Below are 20945 nucleotides of genomic sequence, written 5' to 3'. Positions count from 1 at the left end.
GGTGGCACGGTGATGCTGGTCAATTCCTTTGTCCCTTTCATTCTCCCGTTTCTGGTAAAAAGGATCCAACGCCAATTAATTCTTGAGGCTTTAGAAGTGGATTATCCAGTTTATCAGGTCTTTCTATAGAATTAGAGGGTGGAAGGGGTCCATACAAACCCTGTTGTTTTGCAGACTAGAGGTGCTGAGTGGCCTTGCTCAAGGTCACACAGAAGCAGAACCACAATTAAACTCAGGTTCTTGAGGTCCAGTTCAGTGCCCTTCTCAGGACTCTGCCCCTCCTCGTTTTTAACTTATTGGCACAAATGTTTACGTAGGTCCTGTCATGTGCCCTGTACTCTGCTGGCCGGGAACACAGTGACAGAACCAGTCCCTGCCTTCTGGGAGTTTGCAGCCTACCTTTGTCTGATATTTTCCAGTGGTCCCCACTTTTTCCCACCCTTTCTGCCACTTAGCATCCAAACGTGTAATGGCATTGCTTCTGCCTGCAAGTCCTCACTTCTGGGTACCCTAAAGTAGCTGTAAGGGGAAGTTAAGACACAGAGGCTAAGTGATTTGCTCAGAGTCTCATAGTAACAGAACCAGAGCTACAGAAACCATCACTTTCCAGGGCTGGCCAACTGGTGGTCAACTTCAGCATTCTTATTGGTAACCCTGCCCTGCACGTAATGCTATTGATGTATAGATATGGTGGCCTCACGAGTGTCCACACCAGGACACTTTTGAGAGTGAATGGGGCTGCCAGGATGATAGGTATAAAAGCCAGGGCTGTACTAGACAAAACCAGGATGTGTGGTCACTCTACTTACAGGTGATTTCCCCTGGCAATAGGGGCCAAGGGGGAATGCAGAGAGGGGTCTGAGTGAGAGCTTGAGTTACTTCTTCGGCTGTATCCTAAGTTAGCTTTGTGACCTTGGACATGGCTTTAAAACTCAATGTTCTCACACATGTAATGAGTCAATAGTGTCCCCACCTCACAGGGCTGTTGGGAGGCTTAAATGAGATGTGCATATAATGTTTTCAGAATAGCCCCTGCCATAAAGTAAAAATTTGAGGGCTTCCCTGGTGGCGCAGCGGTTGAGAGTCCGCCTGCCGATGCAGGGGACGCGGGTTCGTGCCCCGGTCCGGGAAGATCCCACATGCCACGGAGCGGCTGGGCCCGTGAGCCATGGCCACTGAGCCTGCGCGTCCGGAGCCTGTGCTCCGCAACGGGAGAGGCCACGACAGTGAGAGGCCTGCGTACCGCAAAAAAAAAAAAAAAAATTTGGTGAATGTTAGCTGTTTGGGGGATGGGGCTGTTCTCACCCTGGACTTCCCAGTAGAGAGATTATGGGTCATTTGTTTTTCTTGACCAAGTGTCCAAAGTCATTTGAGGAAGTTTGAACAAGAGAGGGAAATCTGTGTTTTCCTCAGTGACTAAAGAAGTATTTGATTCCATTGCAGGGATCGCGGAAGCTTCTGGAACTCGTCAGATACATGTTGTCCCTTTTACTCAGGTCAGCCCCACTTTTTCTGTGGTATTTTTTCCTTGCTTTCAAGATATCTGACCTTAAATTCCAATATTTTAGTGCTAGAGAACGTGTGACAGTTGTTCTTTATCTGGTGCTCTGAGCACACGCTGAGCAGTGAATAATGAGCCTGTCATCAAAGAAATCTTCCAAGCCACCAAAACTCGTGACCTCAAAGCTCCTGTCACTTATTCATAAGCTTTCAAGCTATTTTTTCCAGTGAGGATTTGGGTGCCGCTCTCAGTGTCTCTATTGTTCTCTTGTTCTTGCAGCTAGAAGTGGCTGCCCTCATTTCGACCCCTCACGTTAGGAGCATGGCCAACCAGATCATACGTTTAACACAACCAACAACGTAGGTGAAAACTCTACTGCTGACGTCATTGCTCAAATGCCTTTTTCTCTGCTTATGATTCTTCATTGGGTTATCCTACCTCGACACTAATTCACAGGCTTCGACTCTTTATGATTATTTCATTCATTTGTTATGTCTTTCAGCAAATACCTGCTGAGCAACTCCATGTGTGAGTCTGAACTAGAAGCCAGAATAAAGCAGTGAAAAAAACAGGCTTACATCCCAGCAAGGAAACAACTTTAAGCAACTAATTAGTGACCAGTTAATTATTTAATTACAATTATAAACAGGGGCCCCAAGAGGAAGTTAAGAGGGCTGTGGGAGCTCACAGCGGAAGGAGACCAAGCAGATCTGGGAATCTAGAAGTCCTCAGTCAGGAGAGGATGCTTTGGCCAAGCTTCAAAGGATGAGTCATGTGAACTTGGGCAGAGATGAGTAGAAGAGAGTTCCAGGCAGAAGGGAGAGCAGGTGCAAAGGCCCTGAGGTGGGAGGGAACATGATTTATATAAGAAACTCAAACTTTGAGTTTATGTAAGAAACTCAAAGTATTATTCTGCTAACTTCTCAGGGTTGTAATATCAGCAGAAATATGGCAGCACAGAGATTATGTCTCCTGTTGATTCACTCTGGATTGTGATGATGACGCCCTGTCATCCTTTCAGCAAGTTCCTGTTTGTTTTGGTTTTATTTGTTTGTTTTGTTTTGTTTTTTTGGCCAAGCTGCACAGCTTGTGGGATCTTAGTTCCCCAACCAGGAATTGAACCCAGGCCCACGGCCATGAAAGCACTGAGTCCTAACCACTGGACTACCAGGGAATTCTCTCAACAAGTTTCTGTTGAGTGCCTCAGATGTGTCAGACACCATTCTAGGCCCTCAGGGTTGGACCAGTAAGCAAACAGATAAAAGTCCCTGGTTGCGTGGAACTTTCGTTCTAGTACATAGGACAATAGATAATAAGTGAGTTAAATATATCATATATCAGAGAGTAGTATGTGCTGAGGCAAAAAAGAGCAAAGCAAGGATGGGAACTAGAAAGTGGGAGTGGGGCTGATGTTTCCGATAAAGTGTCTAAGAAATCCTCATGGAGAAGAAAATATGTGAGCAAAGACCTGATGGAAATGAAGGGACAGGCAATGTGAATAGCTGGGGAGAGAGCATTCCAGAGACAGGAAATAGAAAGTGCAGAGGTGCGAAGCAAGGCGCATGCGGATCGGGTTGAGGAGCAGCAAGGTCCTCGGGGCCAGAACCGAGGGAGGAAAGGAGAGAGGTAGGAGGAGGACAAGGTGGTAGGAGGGAGGAGAGGTGGGGTCAGGTCACACATGGCCTAAGAACTTGGGGCCAGGATGTAGGTTCTTACTCTGAATGAGAAAAAAAAGCCATTAGAGGATTTTGAGCAGTGGAATGACATGATCAGACATACTCTGGGGGAGACTGGTTGGGAGGTGAATGTAATAACTCAGAGAAGAGTGATGGTGACTAGTGGGGAGACAGGCCGAGGTGTGAGGTAGACTCAAGGAAGTATTGTACAGCACGGGGCATAGAGCCAATATTTTCTAATAACTGTAAATGGAAAGTAACCTTTAGAAATGGTATAAAAAAATTTTTTTAACGTATAAAATAAGAATGATGGTGACTCAGAGCAGGGTAGTAGCAGAGACGTGGTAAGAAGTGGTTGAATTCTGAGGGTATTTTGAAAGGCAGACCAACAGAAGGTGCTGATGGATTGGATGGGGGATGAGGAAGGAGGAAGCCAAAGATGACTCCTGAGCTTCTGATTGGAGCCACCAGAAGGATGGTGCTGCCATTAATATTGCTGGGGGAGCAGATCTGGGAGGAAAGTAGAGATCAGAATTCTTCGCTGATTTGTTCATTTTCTGCTCCCTCGCCTACAGCATAAGCAGGAACTTGTCTGGGCTTGTTCCCTGATATCTCCCCGGACCCTAAAGCAGAGTCTAGTACAAGGCCACTAAATGTATCTGAATGAACGGATCCCCATTTCACCACAGGGGTAAAACCGTTTGCCCAAGGTCTCATAGCAAACATATTGCAGAGCTGGAATAGTTAGGCCTCTTCCCCAGTCCGGCACCGGCAAGGACCATATCCGCAAAGACATCCTTGCTTGGAGTCAGTCAAGAATTCATTCAACAGATTCATCTTTCCCTGTCAGCCAAGCCCTTCTAACGGCAATCTTCCACTCTGTGGAAAGTTAAGTGAAGTTGAAGCCTCTTTCGAGAGGTCGCCACATTCAGCTCTGCCCGGGGACCTCTGGCGCTCCTCAGTACAGAAGGACGAAAGATGCCGTTGCTTCCTTCCAGGGACAGATTCTGGCAAATGATGTGGCAATGCAAGAAATGGAGGTCGTTGCCAAAAACGGCCGGATTTACACACTGACTGGAGTCCTCATCCCTCCCTCCATCGTCCCAATCCTGCCCCACCGATGTGATGGAACAAAGAGAGAGATGAAACTGGTAAGAAAACTAGGAAGCTCCACGAGGACCCTAAACAGCCCCACAGAGCAGACCGTTCTCTCCTCACGATTTCTGAGGGAGCTGACGAGGATAGTTTCACACTTGAGCCTCGTTCGGAAGGCCTTTCCGTCTTTGTGAAGAGGCAGGAGGGTCGGAGGTCGTATCTCATCAAACGTGAACCAAAGTTCCTGGGGGAATTTCCAAACTGATAGTTGCTACCCTGGTATATTCGTTTTTCTAGAGCTGCCGTAACAAGTTACCGCAGACCAAGTGGCTTAAAGCAACAAAAATGTATTCTCTCGCAGTTCTGGAAGCTAGAAGTCCAAAATCAAGGTTTCCTGTTTCCATTGCAACGTTTTGGCTCAGCTGGTTTTAATCAGAGCAACTAAATTTCAACAAGATTTTGAACAACCAGGAACAGAGCAACCCTGCAACAAGGCAGGGAGTTAGGGCTGCCCTTGTCCTCCAGACTTCCTTTCCTGAACTTGAATGGCAGCTGCTCGGGGAGGGGTGGGGCGGGGAGCTCTGAACAAGTCTAATTATTGACTCCTATTGAGTCTTTTCTGCAGGTTGTTCAAGAACTCGTTCTCCATCTCCCCAAAGAAAAGAATTAAGATGTGGGTTTGAGCCACAACCAAAAAAATTTTGGTTAAATAGGAAAGGCTTCCCAATAGCTGCCTTAGACCGAGGTCTTCTTTTACTATTTTCTCTGGGTTTAAAGTCAAATGAGTCTGCTCTGTGTGGTTTAGGGTGGTTTCCATTAGGTCTATTAAAAGTACAAATGGGGCTTCCCTGGTGGCGCAGTTGGTTGAGAGTCCGCCTGCCGATGCAGGGGACACGGGTTCGTGCCCCAGTCCGGGAAGATCCCACATGCCGTGGAGCGGCTGGGCCCGTGAGCCATGGCCGCTGAGCCTGCACGTCCGGAGCCTGTGCTCCGCAACGGGAGAGGCTGCAGCAGTGAGAGGCCCGCGTACCGCGAAAAAAAAAAAAAGGGACAAATGTATTCTCTGGAAAGTATTGAGAACTAGTAAACAGTAGAAGCAGCCGGTCTCTTCTAGAAGTCTCAGTTTTCAGCAGGCTGAACCCATAGCCGCCTTTGGGCATGTATGTTTGAATCTTAGAGGCTTCATTAATAAGTCTCTGTACTAGTTAGGGTCCCTGCAGGAAGCAGAATTTATACCAAGGGTTCAAATTAAGAGACTTTAATGACGAAGCTGCTACAGAGGGGTGGGCAGGGCTGAGGAAGCAAACACATGATGCTGGGGCATCCAAGGAGAAGCTCTGGCAGGAAACCATTACCACCAGAGAGTCAGTGGTGGGGAGGGGGTAGAGTTACCTGAACCCAGTGAGATTGGGGAGAATGGAAGAAGAGGTATCCATCAGCAGCTGTAGGAACGGTGCTCGAGCAGAGAGGGAGCAGGAAAGAAATACCTTGACCTTGTTCTCCCCTACCCACTAATATACTGCTGGCACCTCACCGAGACCAGTTGGAAACTGGCAAGGGGCCCCAAGAGACCATCCTTCAAGGTTTACCTGCTGGAGCACAGAACACAGTAGAGAAGGTCAGAGAATGGATCTGGAGAGATTTGGAGGCACGCACCCCTTTTCTTCCTCCTGAATTCAGAACCAATGGAGGAAGAAGCCCAGGAGACTGAAAGGCAGAGAGGCAATGTTCAGCCTCGTTACTGCTAAGCTAATTGGAGAACAGGGACTTGAGTGTGTGGCCAGTGCTAGTACTACATCGCTGGCACAGGTGGGCAACTGCAGTGTCCCCTCAGGGTCGTCCAGAAGCCTGAGGCCTGTCGGACCCTGAAAGAGGATGAGGAAGGGGCTGCTCTGAGTGGGCCCACTTCCTTCTCCCAAATTCCTTCTCTCTGGTGAGGAGGCAGTAGGGGCGGGGAGAGAGGCCAAGAGTGGTACACTAGTGGGACCCCTTCACAGGGAGGATGCATGAGGCCAGACACGTGGCCTGCCCCTCCCTCTTACAGACACGCCTGTACTGACCTGCAGTCTTTCCTTCCAGGGCACTTGTGTGAGCTGTTCCCTGGTGTATTGGAGCAAATGCCCTGCCGACTCTGAGCCCACAGTGAGTGTGACAGCTTCAGGGAAGCACACGTCACCCAAGCAGCCCCGCTGGTGTGGTTTCTCATCCTTTCCATCTTCCCCTCTTAAAAGATATTCGTTCCAACTGGGATAACGTAAGGTTAGCTCTTAGCCTACTATATCTGGGCGGATGGTAGAAAGACAGCCCACAGATCCGTGTTTGAGTCCTTGCTCATTTATCCAAGGTAAGCTGCTTCACATACTTACTCTAATTTTCTTATCCGCAAATGGTAATACCGATAATAACAACAGCAACAGTAGCAGCAGCAGCCTTAGCACAGATAAAACTCCAAGTGCAGTGCCTGAATCAAACAGCCACTCAGTAAATGTTCCCTCTCTACTTGCCCTATGAAATAAAACCCAGTGTTTGCATAAGAGAGGCAAAGCTCTACCCTCACCCTCTTGCGGTCTCTGGCTGGGCCTGAGAATTAAGTTGACATAAGACAAATTAACAGGAGAAAAGCACAGGTTTTCACACATACCTAAGAGCTTCCATAGGAGAATGAAGACCTGGAGGAACAGCAAAACCCAAGTGTTTATATAGTATGTGAGCAAAGACAGGTAACTGTGGAAAAGTAACTAAAATGTGAAATACATTTCACAATAGTACCTACATCAAATCATTATTACTATGTTGTACATCTTAAACTTATACAAGTTTTTCGGTTTTTTGTATCTGCTATTTTTCAAGTGCCTTTAGCACAAAATAATCCATAGGCCAAAGTGGCACATGGGGGTGTGGCATGTTCTGCTACCCTTCATTTGTATCTGCTCTTCCCAAGCATCATTCTGGAGAGAAATACAAGAAATATCAAGAAAAATGACACTAGGACCATCAAAACCTTGTCAAGCTTGATAGAATTCTGCACACATCTATTGAGGATTATAGATCTGGTTCAGGGAGCATAGAGGTGAATAAGATATTGCTTTGTTTTGTTTTGGTCTTGAGAAGCTCTCATCTAAAAAGGAAAACAGGTGATTTTTCTTGGCATAATTTATATGCCAAGTAAATACTCTACTGGTAGCAAAAGCAACGTGTTCTAAGGTAAGATTGGTGATAGAAATTCCTGCCTCTAAGTTCATCCTAAGAAAGAACTTGCCAACCAGCCAGTTCATTCCACACTAAAATAGATCGCTATTATAAAGAAGGTGATGAGTTTTTTTTTTAACACCGTCCTATTGTGGAGCATTTCATAAAGAAAAACATTAAAATTAAACAGGCACAGGTGTTCAGATATTTATTTTGCTCAGTGACGCCATCACCCCTGAGTCCTGCAGGATGCTGTCGACCAGGGAATATGGACAGGGAGAAGGGAAGAGGAAACGGTGGTGACTGGCATCCCAGTGAGTGCTGTGTGCCAGACATTGTTCTAAGTGCGTCGTGCAGCAAACCTATGAGGGGGGCACGTTATAACCAGAGTGTAACCTGGGAACTAAGGCGAGGAAACATAAAAGCCCTCCCACAAGGTCACACAGCTGGTACACGCAGACCATGATCCTACATTGCCTCAGCCCAAAGAAGGAGGGAGAGAGGAAAGGAAAAACTGAGACACATGGGTCAGAGCCAACAGAACCCCTAAACTGCCCCTCCCGTGCTCCCATGGTCTGTACTTGGCTAACTATCCCGACAGCCAACAAGGGGGTTGAATAGTCCTTCCTCATCGACCTGAGAATTCCTTTAGACATCTAAGATTTTAGGATTTTACTGCCCACGGTTTTCACTGCTCTCTTCTTAAGTAGGAGCCTAAGATGAAGGAGTACCTCCATATCCATTTTTATCTAACATAAAATTTGAGCCATGGACTAAATGCTCAGCACAAAACTTGAGACCAGCGTTTTTGTCCTATTTCACAGATTAGACAGCATGACTTGCCTCTGAGATCCTAAAGGTAGTAGGTGGTAAGATCCATTCTCTCGACCTGCCACTTACTATCAGTGTTCTTAAGAAAAGGGATTTAACCCGTCCGGGCCTCAGTTTCCTCATCTATAAAAAAGGGATGAGAAATACCCACATGGAGTTGAAGATTGATGACCTCATACAGGCAATGTGTCTGACCTTAGTAGGTTCTCAATAAATGGTAGTTCTCCGTAATTCTGAGTGGGTAGCAGAGGTTAGAGAATAGAAAGAAATCTGCCCCTATACCCCACAATTCCTAAGAGGAAAACTCAGACTCTCACTATTTTTTTGGTGGATCTTTGTACAAATTAGGAGGAAAATCTCTAATTGCTCCAAAATGTCTATATAGGAAGTGGTTAGGGATGGTTATTAATTGGAAGGGGAGGCTAAGCCACATCCTGGATGCACAGGAACATGTTCCCTGATTGATTAACAATGTCTTCCAGGGCATGAGAAGGGACGGAAAGGTACATATGCCCTGCGTGGTGCAAACCCTGGCCTGTATTCTTCCAACAAGGAAACAGGCTTAACAGGGTGGCAGCTCTGCCTGTGTGTGCTGTGTGCTCTAGCACTCTTTCCTAGCGCTGACAGTAAAACAGAAGAAGATTGTCTGGTGTCTGTAGAAGCCGAGTCATGCCCAGAGGACCTCAAAATGCAGACTGCGATGTTCTTCCTCATTGGCTTTCTTCCAGACACTCTTCACACGCAAATGTGTCTACACTGGCCGAATCAGGAGCCTGAAGAATGGCTGTGCCAGATACTGTAATGCCACCGTGAAGGTGAGGCTTGTGTGTGGCCGGGGCCCTTATCCAGACCACCAAGGCCTTGCACAGAAGCCCACAGGGCTGGGCAGCTCTTGGACCCCAGGGTCTGTGAGTCACAGGTTGCCCTTGGGTTGACCCACAGGTTGACCATGTCTTCTTGCAAAGGAAGGGAAGGGCAGAGTCCCCACACAGCGGCCAGGTCACCCCCCTCCCTGCATCCATTCATCCCATGGTTCCTATCACTCTTTTTTTTTTTTTTTTTTTTTTGCGGTACGTGGGCCTCTCACTGTTGTGGCCTCTCCCGTTGCGGAGCACAGGCTCTGGACACGCAGGCTCAGCGGCCACGGCTCACGGGCCCAACCGCTCTGCAGCATGTGGGATCTTGCCGGACCGGGGCACGAACCCATGTCCCCTGCATCGGCAGGCGGACTCTCAACCACTGCGCCACCAGGGAAGCCCCCTATCACTCTTAATATGGAGCCCACACCCTTGACAGTACCCTGCATGGCCCACCCTCTGCAGTGTCCCTGGCCTGTCTCTCACCCTCATTCCTACCTCAGCGGGTGTGCCTTTGCCATTCCCTCCTGGAAGAATGTTCTTCCAGATTTTCTTGAGGCTGACTGACCTCTCAAGTCTCCATCCGACCCTCATCTCCTCTGTCACCGCCCAATCCACAGTGCCCCCGCCAATCTCCCCACACCTCTGCTCCCACCTGCCACCACCTGATAACGGCACTTTGATTTCCCGGTACTTACTGCTATCTGAAATCCTCTTTTTTTTCTTTGTAAATGTATCGTCTCTTCCCTGACTAGATGGAACACGGGCTCCATGAGCCCAAGCCTTTATCAATCTTGCTGTCACAGTACCAGAGCCGAGCCAGCAGCCCGGGGCGGCCCTCAGGAGATTTGTGGTGAACACGTGGCTGAGCACAGGCCACGCCATCATCTGCAAGAGAAGAAGTCGTGCTCCTAAGGGTGGGAGGGGGCTGATACTGCTTGAGATCGTAACGGAAATTAAAATGTATTGATATTTCCTTTGAGGAACTGGCACTCTGCCTGGGATTCCAAAAGGCAACACACATTTTGTTTCTCAGATACCAAAGTGCTGCAACGGCTTCTACGGGCCCGACTGCAACCAGTGTCCAGGAGGCTTCTCGAATCCATGCTCCGGGAATGGGCAGGTGATAAAGACTGAGGCTTACTTTTTCACAAATGCTGAGGTTGACCTGTGTTAAGTCGAAAAGTAATTTTTAAAACCACTAAACTAAGAAATGGTACAATGCCAGTCACTGTTCCCAGGGGGTAAAAGAAACAGATCAGTTGCTAAAAGAAAAGAGGGTGTCTGCAGGAGAAGGAATTTTGCCTGGGGGAGTGGCAGGGGGCAGGGTGTCCAGTGATGTCGCTTCTGGTCTGCTTTCCTACTGCTGGTCACGTGACTTTGAGCAACTCAGCAAGGCTCTCTGGACCCCAGTTTCCCCGTGTGGGAGATAGCAGGATTGGCCTGCATTGATCTCCAAGTCTTTTTAGGGCCGAGATTTTACTATTCTTAAGGGAAAAAAAAAAAAAAAGCACTGCCCAGTGAATGCTTTCTTTAAGATTTTTTTTTTTTTTTTTGGCTGCCTCGGGTCTTAGTTGCAACACTCGGGATCTTCATTGCAGCGCATGGGCTTCTCTCTAGCTGTGGCGTGCAGGTTTTCTCTCTCTAGTTGTGGCACTCAGGCTCCCTGGCGCGTGGGCTCTAGTTTGTGGCACGCAGGCTCTCTAGCTGAGGTGCGCGAGCTCAGTAGTTGTGGCACGCAGGCTTAGTTGCCCCACCGCGTGTGGGATCTTAGTTCCTGGACCAGCGATCGAACCCATGTCCCCTGCATTGGAAGGCGGATTCTTTACCACTGGACCCCCAGGGAAGTCCTGAATGCTTTTTTTAGCCCATCTGCAAAACCTATGAAATGTAAGAGCCAAAACTTAACTCACCTAGCGTGGAGGCCAGGGCTAAACATACAAAGGTAATAGTAGCTGTGGTTCATATGGGGAAATTGTGGATCTGCACATATAAGGAATCCACATTGAAAATATGCCTCTTTCAAGGGGAAGGAAAAACTGCATGACCACCAAGTGGGGACACCACACAGGCCAGGGGAATAGGGCGAAGCTGCTACAAATTAACTACTGTACCTGGGTGTTCCGGGACCCAAGCCCAATTCTGATACGTGTCAGTCAGTACAAATCTAACCTTGAAATAGCTGGAGAGATGAGGGGTAAAATGCTCACACTGAAGGGAAAAACACTGCCGTTAGGACCCACATAGCTGAGCATGTGAGCATCTGGAGAGAAAGGCCTGCCTTCATTCTGATTGTCAGTGGTTTATCGGGCTGCCCCTTAAGCATTGTTTAGAGGTTCCATTTCACCACTGTGACACCCCCCCAACCCCCGACCAAATGACTTCCTGTGAAGTTCTGAATCCTGGCTCGGGACACCCATGTGTCACTGTCTTAGCTTCCTACCCGATACCCACGACTCCACTTTCCACAGGGGGTCCCAAAGAGTCATTTCAAGCAGAATTGAATCTAAGTCAAAGAAGCAGGCCAGGAAACGAAAGCATCTGGGACTCCTCGCCTGGGGCGTGTTGTCCTGATGGCCAGGGGCCCTGCCTTTGTTTGCAGTGCGCCGACGGCCTCGACGGCAATGGGACATGCGTTTGCCAGGATGGTTTCCAGGGCTCCCGGTGTCAGTTCTGCTCGGACCCCAATAAATACGGACCTCGGTGTGACAAAAGTAAGTGTCGCTTCCTGAGCTGCCTTCTGCTCCTCACCCGGGGTCCCTGCAGCACTGCAGTGCAGTCCTGGTATCAGGTGTCCCTTGGCTTGGTGGATGCCCTTATCACAGGGTACTTCTTAAGCACTTGGGTCCCAAACAGTGCACATACCAGGTTGCTGGGCCCCACTCACAGAGCTTTGAGATAGGAGGCCTGGGTGGTACCTGAGGATTTGCATCTCTGACAAGTTCCCTGAGATGTCAACACTGCTGGCCCAAGACCACACTTTGAAAACCAGTCTTTTAGGGTTTCCCCACATACCTGAAGTGATTGTGGGCTCCATATTAGAAAACAGACTCCCCATCTTTCAAGCAGTTCTCTTCCATCAGCTCCTCCCTTTGCTAAATGTGTGACCTTGGGTTAGTTACTACACCTCTCTAGGCCTCAATTTCCTCATCTGTAAAATGGGGATAATAATAGTAACTACCTCGTAAGGTTAGTACAAGTTATAAATGGAAAGCACTTGCCTTAGAACAATGCCTAGCGCCTAGTATGCACTACCAGTATTATTATCTGTTATTGTTATTATTATCTATTATTGCTGGTACTGTTACTGTTATGCTAAGTTCAGTGATATAAATGTCCAGAAGCTCATAGAACATGTAGGAAGTTCCACAACACTAGGCATTGAAAAAAAAATGCAGTTATATAATCTTAGAAAACACATTATGTTCTTAAAAATAACACCATGTGAATATTTAAGTACATAGATAGAAATATACATCTATCTATCTAAGCTAAGATTAGAACTTGACAGAAAAAAATAAAATGAATAGATCAGAGCTTGCTGTGGAGTCAAACCAACCTGAAGTTCAGTCTTCACTCTGCAACTGGCTCTACGACCTTGGAAGAAATCTCTCATTGAAGCTTAACTTCCCCGTTTATAAAATGAAGACAATATTGGTACCCACTTCATAGGTTGTTGATTAAGTTAGATCATAATTTAGGACTTTAGCCCAGAGCATGCACCTAGCAAATAATCAATAGATGAAGCCATTCTTACTACTGTCACTACTAACTCCACTCATCTGTTACAAAACACGCCACCCCTCTCCTCTCTTACCTTGTCTGATCTTCATGGCTACCTCTCAAGAAGGATGGGACACCAGAGCCCAGCAGATTTGTGGCTGCTGATCCTAGTCTGATGCTCTTTTTGCCAAATAAGGTTTCTGAGGGAAAAAAATAGGAGTTTATTCCAAAGCCTGTTGACATAGGCATTTTTATGAGGCCAGTAGTCACGATGCCGAGGCTGGGGCAGCAGTGGTGGCTTCCCGCTCCAAAGCCTCTTGTCCAGGTCTGTTGCTGCCCACCGCCTCGTGCAGGGGAGCTTCCTCTTCATTCTGGGGTCTTGTTCCTTGCTAACCAAGCCCTGACGTCCTTAAAAGTTTATGAAAAGTTTTCTTTGTTTTAAAACCAGCTGTGCTTTGCCAGCCCTCACTGTGTTTCTCTTTCCTGGGTGCTGGCTCCAAGCCCCGACACAAATCCCTTTCCCATCAGTCCCTTCTGGGGCAAAACCACACATTCCTTCATTTCTGATCACATTTAAGCCCCCAAATCCTTGCCACCTGCCTTTGAGAGTCTCCAGAATGTTCTTTTCACTTCCACATGCAGAGGAGCCTGAGTCTGATATGCTGGCTCACATTGCAACTTTTAAATACCTGTAATCAAAAGCAAAGTTAGCAGCTAAAGTTTAAGATGATAACAGACAGTGGAAATGCCAGTCGACATACCGATCGCCTGGTTACTCATGGTCACTAACGGAAATGGAATTTGAAGGTCTGAGTTCAAGTCCCTGTTTGGGAACTTGCCAGCAAGTCAGGCAATTTGTTTTACCTCTCTGGGCCTCAGTTTCCTCATCTGGAAAATGGGGATGGTAAAAGGATTGATACCTATCTCCTGAGGCTGGTGAGTATGAATGAGAGGGTACAGGATAAAGGCTGGCCCAATGTCTAGAACAAGGTCAGTGTGCAAATATTGGGCATGAGTTAGCATTGGTTTGCTGTGATGGAGGGTGAAGTGCAAATATGTAAGCCACACATCAGAGGCTGTGCCGGCAGGCGAAATCACTTCCAGAATGTCTTCAGGAAAAGGTGAGAAATTTCCAGACTAAACTCTCCTACCATGAAGTAGGTAAAAATTGAGCTCCTTGGCCTCTTTCACACCATCACAACCCACCCTCCCCCTGCACCCCACACACAGACACACAAAGCATCCCGAAGACCAAGCTCTTCTCACCGAGAGCTGTCTTGGCACACGAGAAAGACGCTGAGAAATAGCGTCCAGAGCCTTCCGCGTCTCAGCCCCGGGTTCTGCACCTACAGGAGTGAGTGGGGGGTGAGGGGAGGGTCCCTGTCCTCCATGACCCATGTGCCCATTGCTAAGCTTGTCCCCAAGCCTTGACGGCCCTCTTCCTTCCCTTCCAGGGTGTCTGTGCGGTTTCGGAACGTGTGACAACAGAATTGACAGTGACGGCGCCTGTCTCCCCGGCACCTGCAGGGACGGCTCCGCCGGGAGATTCTGCCACAAGCAGACCTCAGCCTGCGGGCCCTACATGCAGTTCTGTCACATCCATGCCACCTGCGAATACAGCAATGGGACAGCAAGGTAGGCCGGTTGGGGAGGGGGGATTGCCACCCTTAACGGCCCATGGCCACTGTGTTTCCTGTAGACACACCCAACCCATATCTAAACTCTTCATAAACTAAGCCCTGTTCTCTTCAGCTGCCAGTATGGCTTTTGTGGAGAAAACCTCAGACTGAGCTGGGTTCAAAGTTTGCAGCATTCCCTGCTTTGAAACTTACCAGCTGTGTGACCTTGGGCAGTTACTTAACCTATCTGAGCCTCACTTTTGTCATCAGTACAATAAGCGTGATGTTGCCTACCTAGCAGGGCAGTTGTGGAGATTCGAAGAACTGAATGCCAAATCATCCAGCCCCAGGGCTAGTACATCATAGGTGTTCAGTCATGGAAACTGCAGTTATTACCATCACTCATGTGAAGGAAATGAAGATTTGCCCACCAACTTTCCAACCCTTTAAAAACGCCTTTACTTCCTAAGGTCATTAATAACTACTCCCCTGTTAAAGGCATCTTACAAGAAATTAGATCGTTGGTCACTGGATCACCGTTTGTTTTCTTAATGCTATCTAACGTATGAAGTGGGCTTGGGGGGAACATGTCAGAGGAAATTTTCCTCTCTGGGAATATCTGGTTCAAAGGCAGTAACCATGCAAAAAATAGCCTGGGAAATGCAGACATACATGTAGAATTCTTAGCCTTATTTTTGCAGCACTTTTCTTAATTTGTAATTACCTAATCATTTGCTTACCTGTTTGTGATCTGTCTCCCCCACCAGTCTGCAGGAAGCATGGGGCAGAGACTGACTTTGCTCTTGCATGGTGGTACAATAGGAATGCATCCTTCTAAGGAGTTCGTATATACAGCAGTGCATAAGGCGAAAGTCACAAGTCACCAACGTCGCCCTTAAAACCTCCTAAGGGAATTCCCTGGCGGCCCAGAGGCTAGGACTTGGCGCTCTCACTGCTGGGGCCTGGGTTCAACCCCTGGTCAGAAACTAAGATACTGCAAGCCGTGAGGCACGGCCAGAAAAAAATTAAAAGTAAATAAATAAACAATAAATAAATTTAAAAACCTCTAATCACCCACAGGGGATCATCAACATTGGTCTGTATTTACTATATAAACTTAGGTAAATCAATGTTGAAACAGATCAATCTTTTTTTTTTTTTTTTTAGATCAATCTATTTCTTCATTTGGGGACCACCTAAAGTATTTAGTTCTTCTAGGATTCTTGATGCATGAAAAATAATTTTATTTAGAGTTTTGTGAAGCACGTATGACTGAATCTGCAATAGTCATGTGGGCGTGTGATAGGTGTCCCAGCACCCATCACAGGGCACTCAGTAAATACTGGTAGACCAAACGAATGAATGAATGGTCCTATTTAACAGCTAAAGTTTCAAGGTGGAGCATTTTGAGAGGAGTGCCTGAGGGCGTGATGGATCATGGAATCAGGCACCTGAGAATGTTGTGCTCTAAAAAAAAGAACATCTGAGAGATCAGAGAAGGGAGAGAGGGGAGGTCTCACCTGATTGTCATGTTCAAATCACTGAACTGTCACACAGAAGAGAGCGTCGTTCTCTGCTGAACCAGAGGTAATGACTTGAGGTATAAAGGGACAGACTCCAGCCCCATAAGAACAGAAAAGCCGCCCGGTGTCGAGCCTGAGAAGGTGCAACTGCTGAACGCCCCATGTGCATTCACTCTATACCACAGCTTTATGAGGGAGATGTTAGACCCATTTTCCAGGTGAGGAAACAGTCTCCCAGAGGTTAAGGGACTCGCTCAGGGTCACACAACTGCTAAGAGGTGGGGCCTGGATACCCACCCAGGTGTATCTGACTGCAGACCCAGGAGTGCTGGTGGCCACCATGGTACATGGCTCCCCCGACAAGGGCATAGTGTCAGGCCACCTGGCTGTGAACACGTTCACCCCTGGCTGGCTGGTCTTCTTGGGGAGGGGTGGGATAGTTGGTGCTTATATTTCTAGGGCTGACTTTGTGCGCTCACTCTTCTTTGCAGCTGTGTTTGCAAAGCAGGGTATGAAGGGGATGGAAGCCTCTGTTCAGAGATGGACCCTTGTTCGGGATTAACCCGAGGGGGCTGCAGCCGCAATGTGAGTGTTGGTCTTTATTTCCAAGCTGCCAGGTTTTTTAGGAAATCCTGAGGGAAGACCTTCCAAAAGGCAGTGTCAGACGACTTCATTGCATGAGGCACATTTGCTTGAACCCTGCGTTTTAAAGATGGTGCCAGGTACCTTCTGTGAGCCTCCACTTCCTAAGTTCACGTGTGCTGGGGGAGCCCCAGGTTCACATGTGCAGGGGTATTGGGCTTCTAAAAACACAACCAAAGGATCAGATAATGGAGATCATTAATAATAAACTTCTGATTCAGACATTATAGCTTACAAGTGACTTTCATGTATGTGATCTCATTTGCTCTTCCCACCAACCCATTGAAGCAGATGTTGTTTATCCCCATTTTACTGATCAGGAAATTGAGGCTCAGAGACCTTAAGTGACTTGCCTTAAGTTCTGTTAGTGTCAAGGGTATAGCCCAAACTGACTGTTCCTTTCATTAATACCTTCTGAATATCACCACCACCACCCGGCCAAGGTCACCTTCATTCCTTACCCACAGTTTAATAACTATTCTCCCTGATGCTCCTCTTGGCTATAGCCACAGCCAGAGTGGATCAGATCATGTTTCCCCCTTGCTGAAATCCCTTCGGGAACTTCCCCTGGCTCTGAGGATGACATCAGATGCAAATGCCTTACCCAACCCTCCAGACTGCGCCTGGGCAAGCCCCACCCTCTCAGCCTCATCTGGACAACTTACCTTGCACCTCTCACTCTGTCCTTCAGCTTCCGGGTGTGGTCATCCTGAAAGGCCTGGAATTGGTACAGGTAGGAGCTTGGGCTAAAGCATCATACAGACCTGGGTTCATGCCTCTTTACAGCTGTGTGATCTTGGGCAAGTCACTTACCTCCTCTGAGCCTCAGTTTCCTTATCTGTAAAATAGAGATAATCACAGTACCTTCCTCAAGATGATGGCTTACACCTACAAAACATTCAGAACAATCCCTGGCTCAATAAATGGCAGTGACGTTAGTGATGGTGGCCATTAGCTGGCCAAAAACAAGCAAATTTGTTCTTTAAGTCATCTTATCCTTTCCATTGATCTTAATGCAAATGTGTGTTTTAATCATTTCCTTTGCACTCCATGTAAATATAAGCTTCTTCAGTGTACCTCTGGAAATCCTTGCTTTGCACTTGGAATCTTGCGGCTGGACTGGGGTTTCAGAGGTTTTGCTGCTGCTTTTCCTCCTGTAGGCAGAGTGTATCAGAACTGGCAGGGGAACCCACATCTGCGTATGCCATCAGGGATGGACGGGGGACGGAAGGGATTGCTCAGAGATCAACACCTGCCTGCTGCCCAGTGCTGGCAGCTGCCACCACAATGCAACCTGTTTGTACATCGGCCCCGGGCAGGTAGGTGTGATGAGCTCGAGAGCCAAGAGGAAGCAGGATTCCTGGAGTAGATTGTTTTTTCCCCTAAACACAGAAGTACTTTGGCTAGAATTTACTGCAGCTCTTCTATCATTTGTAGCAGTGGGAAAGGGTTAATTGTCACAACAAACCTGATGTAGGTACTATTTTTTTTCACCTTTTGACCCCATTTACCCTCACCACACCCCACCCCACCCCACCCAGCCTCTGGCAACCACCAGTCTGTTCTCCATATCTGTGAGCTTAGTTTAGTTTTGTTTTGTTTTAGATTCCACATATAAGTGAGATCATATGGCATTTGTCTTTTTCTTACCTATTTTACTTAGCATAATGCCCTCAAAGTCCATCCATTATGTTGCAAATGGCAAGATTTCATTCTTTCTTTGGACAAATAATATTCTAATGTATACGTAGGCCACATATTCTTTATCCATTCATCTGTTGATGAGCAGTTTGGTTGCTTCCATGTCTTGACTATTGTAAATAACGCTGCAATGAACGTGGGGGTGCATATACCTTTTCGAGTTTTTCTTTTTTTTTTTTTTTCAGGTAAATACCCAGAAGTGGAATTGCTAGAACATATGGTAGTTCTATTTTTAGTTTTTTGAAGAACCGCCATAACAGTTTTCCACAGTGGCTGCACCAATTTACATTCCCACCAACAGTGCGCAAGGGTTCCCTTTCGTCCACTTCCTCTCCAGCACTTTATTATTTCTTGTCTTTGTCTCACTGTGGTTTTGATTTGCGTTCCTCTGATAATTAGTCATGTTGAGCAGCTTTTCAAGTACCTGTTGATTATCTGTATGTCTTCTTTGGAAAAACGTCCACTCAGATCTTCTGCCCATTTTTTTAATTGGATTGTTTGTTTTTTTGATGTTGAGTTGTATGAGTTCTTTATATATTTTAGATATTAACCCCTTATCAGATTATGACTTGTAAATATTTTCTCCCATTCCATAGGTTACCTTTTCATTTTGTTGATGGTCGCCTTCGCCATATAGAAGCTTTTTATTTTTTTTTATTTTATTTTTTTTTTGCGGTACGCGGGCCTCTCACTGTTGCGGCCTCTTCCGTTGCGGAGCACAGACTCCGGACGCGCAGGCTCAGGGGCCATGGCTCACGGGCCCAGCCGCTCCGTGGCATGTGGGATCTTCCCGGACCGGGGCACGAACCCACGTCCCCTGCATCGGCAGGCGGACTCTCAACCACTGCACCACCAGGGAAGCCCCCAGAAGCTTTTAAATTTGATGTAGTCCTACTTGCTTATTTTTGCTTTTGTTGCCACATAGGTACTATTATCATTCCATCTTATAAAAGAGGAAACTGAAGCATGGAGAGGTTAAATACTTTGCTCATATCACACAGAAACCAAATTACGGTGTGAGATTCACACCCAGACAGTCTGACTCCAGAATTGTCCTCTTGGTCGCCACCCTTGACCACACTCTATTTCTCTATAACACTGTGTAATACTCTACAGTTTGTGGGTCACTTTCACTTAACCTCATTTAAGGGAGACAGAGGCAGAGAAAACTACTTCTTAGGAGTTAATCAGCCCCAGGGGAGGTGATGACAACTGTCCTAGGATTGTAGCCATGAAAAAGTCCTAGTCATGAAAGAACTCACTGCATTCTTATGTCTTGCCAAGTAAGTACCAACAATTCAATTAGTTTTTGACTCACCTGAGTCGCCACGTCGCGTTTGAGAGAGGAAGACAATTTCTTGGTATCAGTATCAGTTTGCTAAGGCTGCTGTAGCAAAGTATCACTAACTGGGTATCATAGAACAACAAAAATGTATGTCTCACGGGATTGGAGGCTAGAGGTCCAGGATCAAGGTATCAGCAGGTTTGGTTCCTTCTAAGAGCTATGATGACAGATCTGTTCCATGCCTCTCTCCCAGCTCTGGGTGGTTCGCTGACAGGCTTTGGTGTTCCTTGGCTTATACACGCATCACCCTAATCTCTGCCTTCGTGTTCACATGGCATTCTCCCACGTGCATGTCTATGTCCAAATCTCCCCTTTTCATAAGGACACCAGTCATATTAGACTAGGGACCCACCCTACTCCAGTATGACTTAACTAATTACATATTAACAATCCTTTTTCCAAATAAGGTTACATTCTGAGGTACTGGGGGTCAGGACTTCAACATATGAGTGCGGGAGTGGGATTGGGGGAACACAGTTCAACCCATAAGAGTATCTATTCCCTTCTGCTCTATCATCCTTTCTGCAGACAAATTTGAAAAGCATTCTGATGGGGGAGATAGAGGAAGAGAAACGACTTTTTATAGTGTTACATAAGAAATAAAATAGGCCATATCTAGGATTGCCCTCAGTAGTGTTATTAGCTGGCTCGAAAGCTTGTAGATATATTCCAAATAGGCACAAATCCTAACTACCATGAATTTTTATTTTAAAAGACAGACCATGTTTGGGTCAATATGTCAGGGCTGTGGGTGCAGGGACATGCTACCCCAATACCAAGTACAGAAGATTAAACACTCTTGCTTACAAGGTCTTGCCCTCTCGTGTAAAGTTGTATACATGTGCATATATTTGTATATAAGATACCAAATTGGGCTTCCCTGGTGGCGCCGTGGTTGAGAGTCCGCCTGCTGATGCAGGGGACTCGGGTTCGTGCCCCGGTCTGGGAAGATCCCACATGCCGCAGAGCGGCTGGGCCCGTGAGCCATGGCCGCTGAGCCTGCGCGTCCGGAGCCTGTGCTCCGCAACGGAAGAGGCCACAACAGTGAGAGGCCCGCAAACCGCCAAAAAACTTACCTTATACCCAAATTACCTTATAAAGCATATATAGCAAATAATACTTATACCCTTAAAGATAAAAATTCATAAATAGGAGTTCTATTCCTTTCTTCCCACAACTTAATGGGTTGTCTGTATCACCTCAATAACCCTTCACCAATCAAATGTTCCTACTTTCCCACCTC

At 47.0% G+C, this 20945-nt stretch overlaps 1 protein-coding gene across 1 annotated transcript in view; it reads left to right on the top strand.

Annotated features, from left to right (window-relative positions):
- STAB2 (stabilin 2) overlaps positions 1-20945 on the top strand; it is a 157632-nt gene that overhangs the window by 58378 nt on the left and 78309 nt on the right. Inside the window, 12 exon segments of the mRNA XM_032647269.1 lie at positions 1444-1471; positions 1474-1496; positions 1781-1838; positions 1841-1860; positions 4176-4328; positions 6352-6414; positions 9021-9107; positions 10186-10272; positions 11752-11863; positions 14327-14507; positions 16506-16599; positions 17817-17975. Coding sequence (XP_032503160.1) covers positions 1444-1471; positions 1474-1496; positions 1781-1838; positions 1841-1860; positions 4176-4328; positions 6352-6414; positions 9021-9107; positions 10186-10272; positions 11752-11863; positions 14327-14507; positions 16506-16599; positions 17817-17975 — 1065 coding nt within the window.

Source organism: Phocoena sinus, chromosome 10 (genome assembly GCF_008692025.1).
Source record: "Phocoena sinus isolate mPhoSin1 chromosome 10, mPhoSin1.pri, whole genome shotgun sequence".
In the NCBI taxonomy this organism is placed as follows: domain Eukaryota; kingdom Metazoa; phylum Chordata; class Mammalia; order Artiodactyla; family Phocoenidae; genus Phocoena; species Phocoena sinus.
Note: the sequence above shows the minus strand (reverse complement) of the source record. Positions and strands in the feature narration are given on the sequence as shown.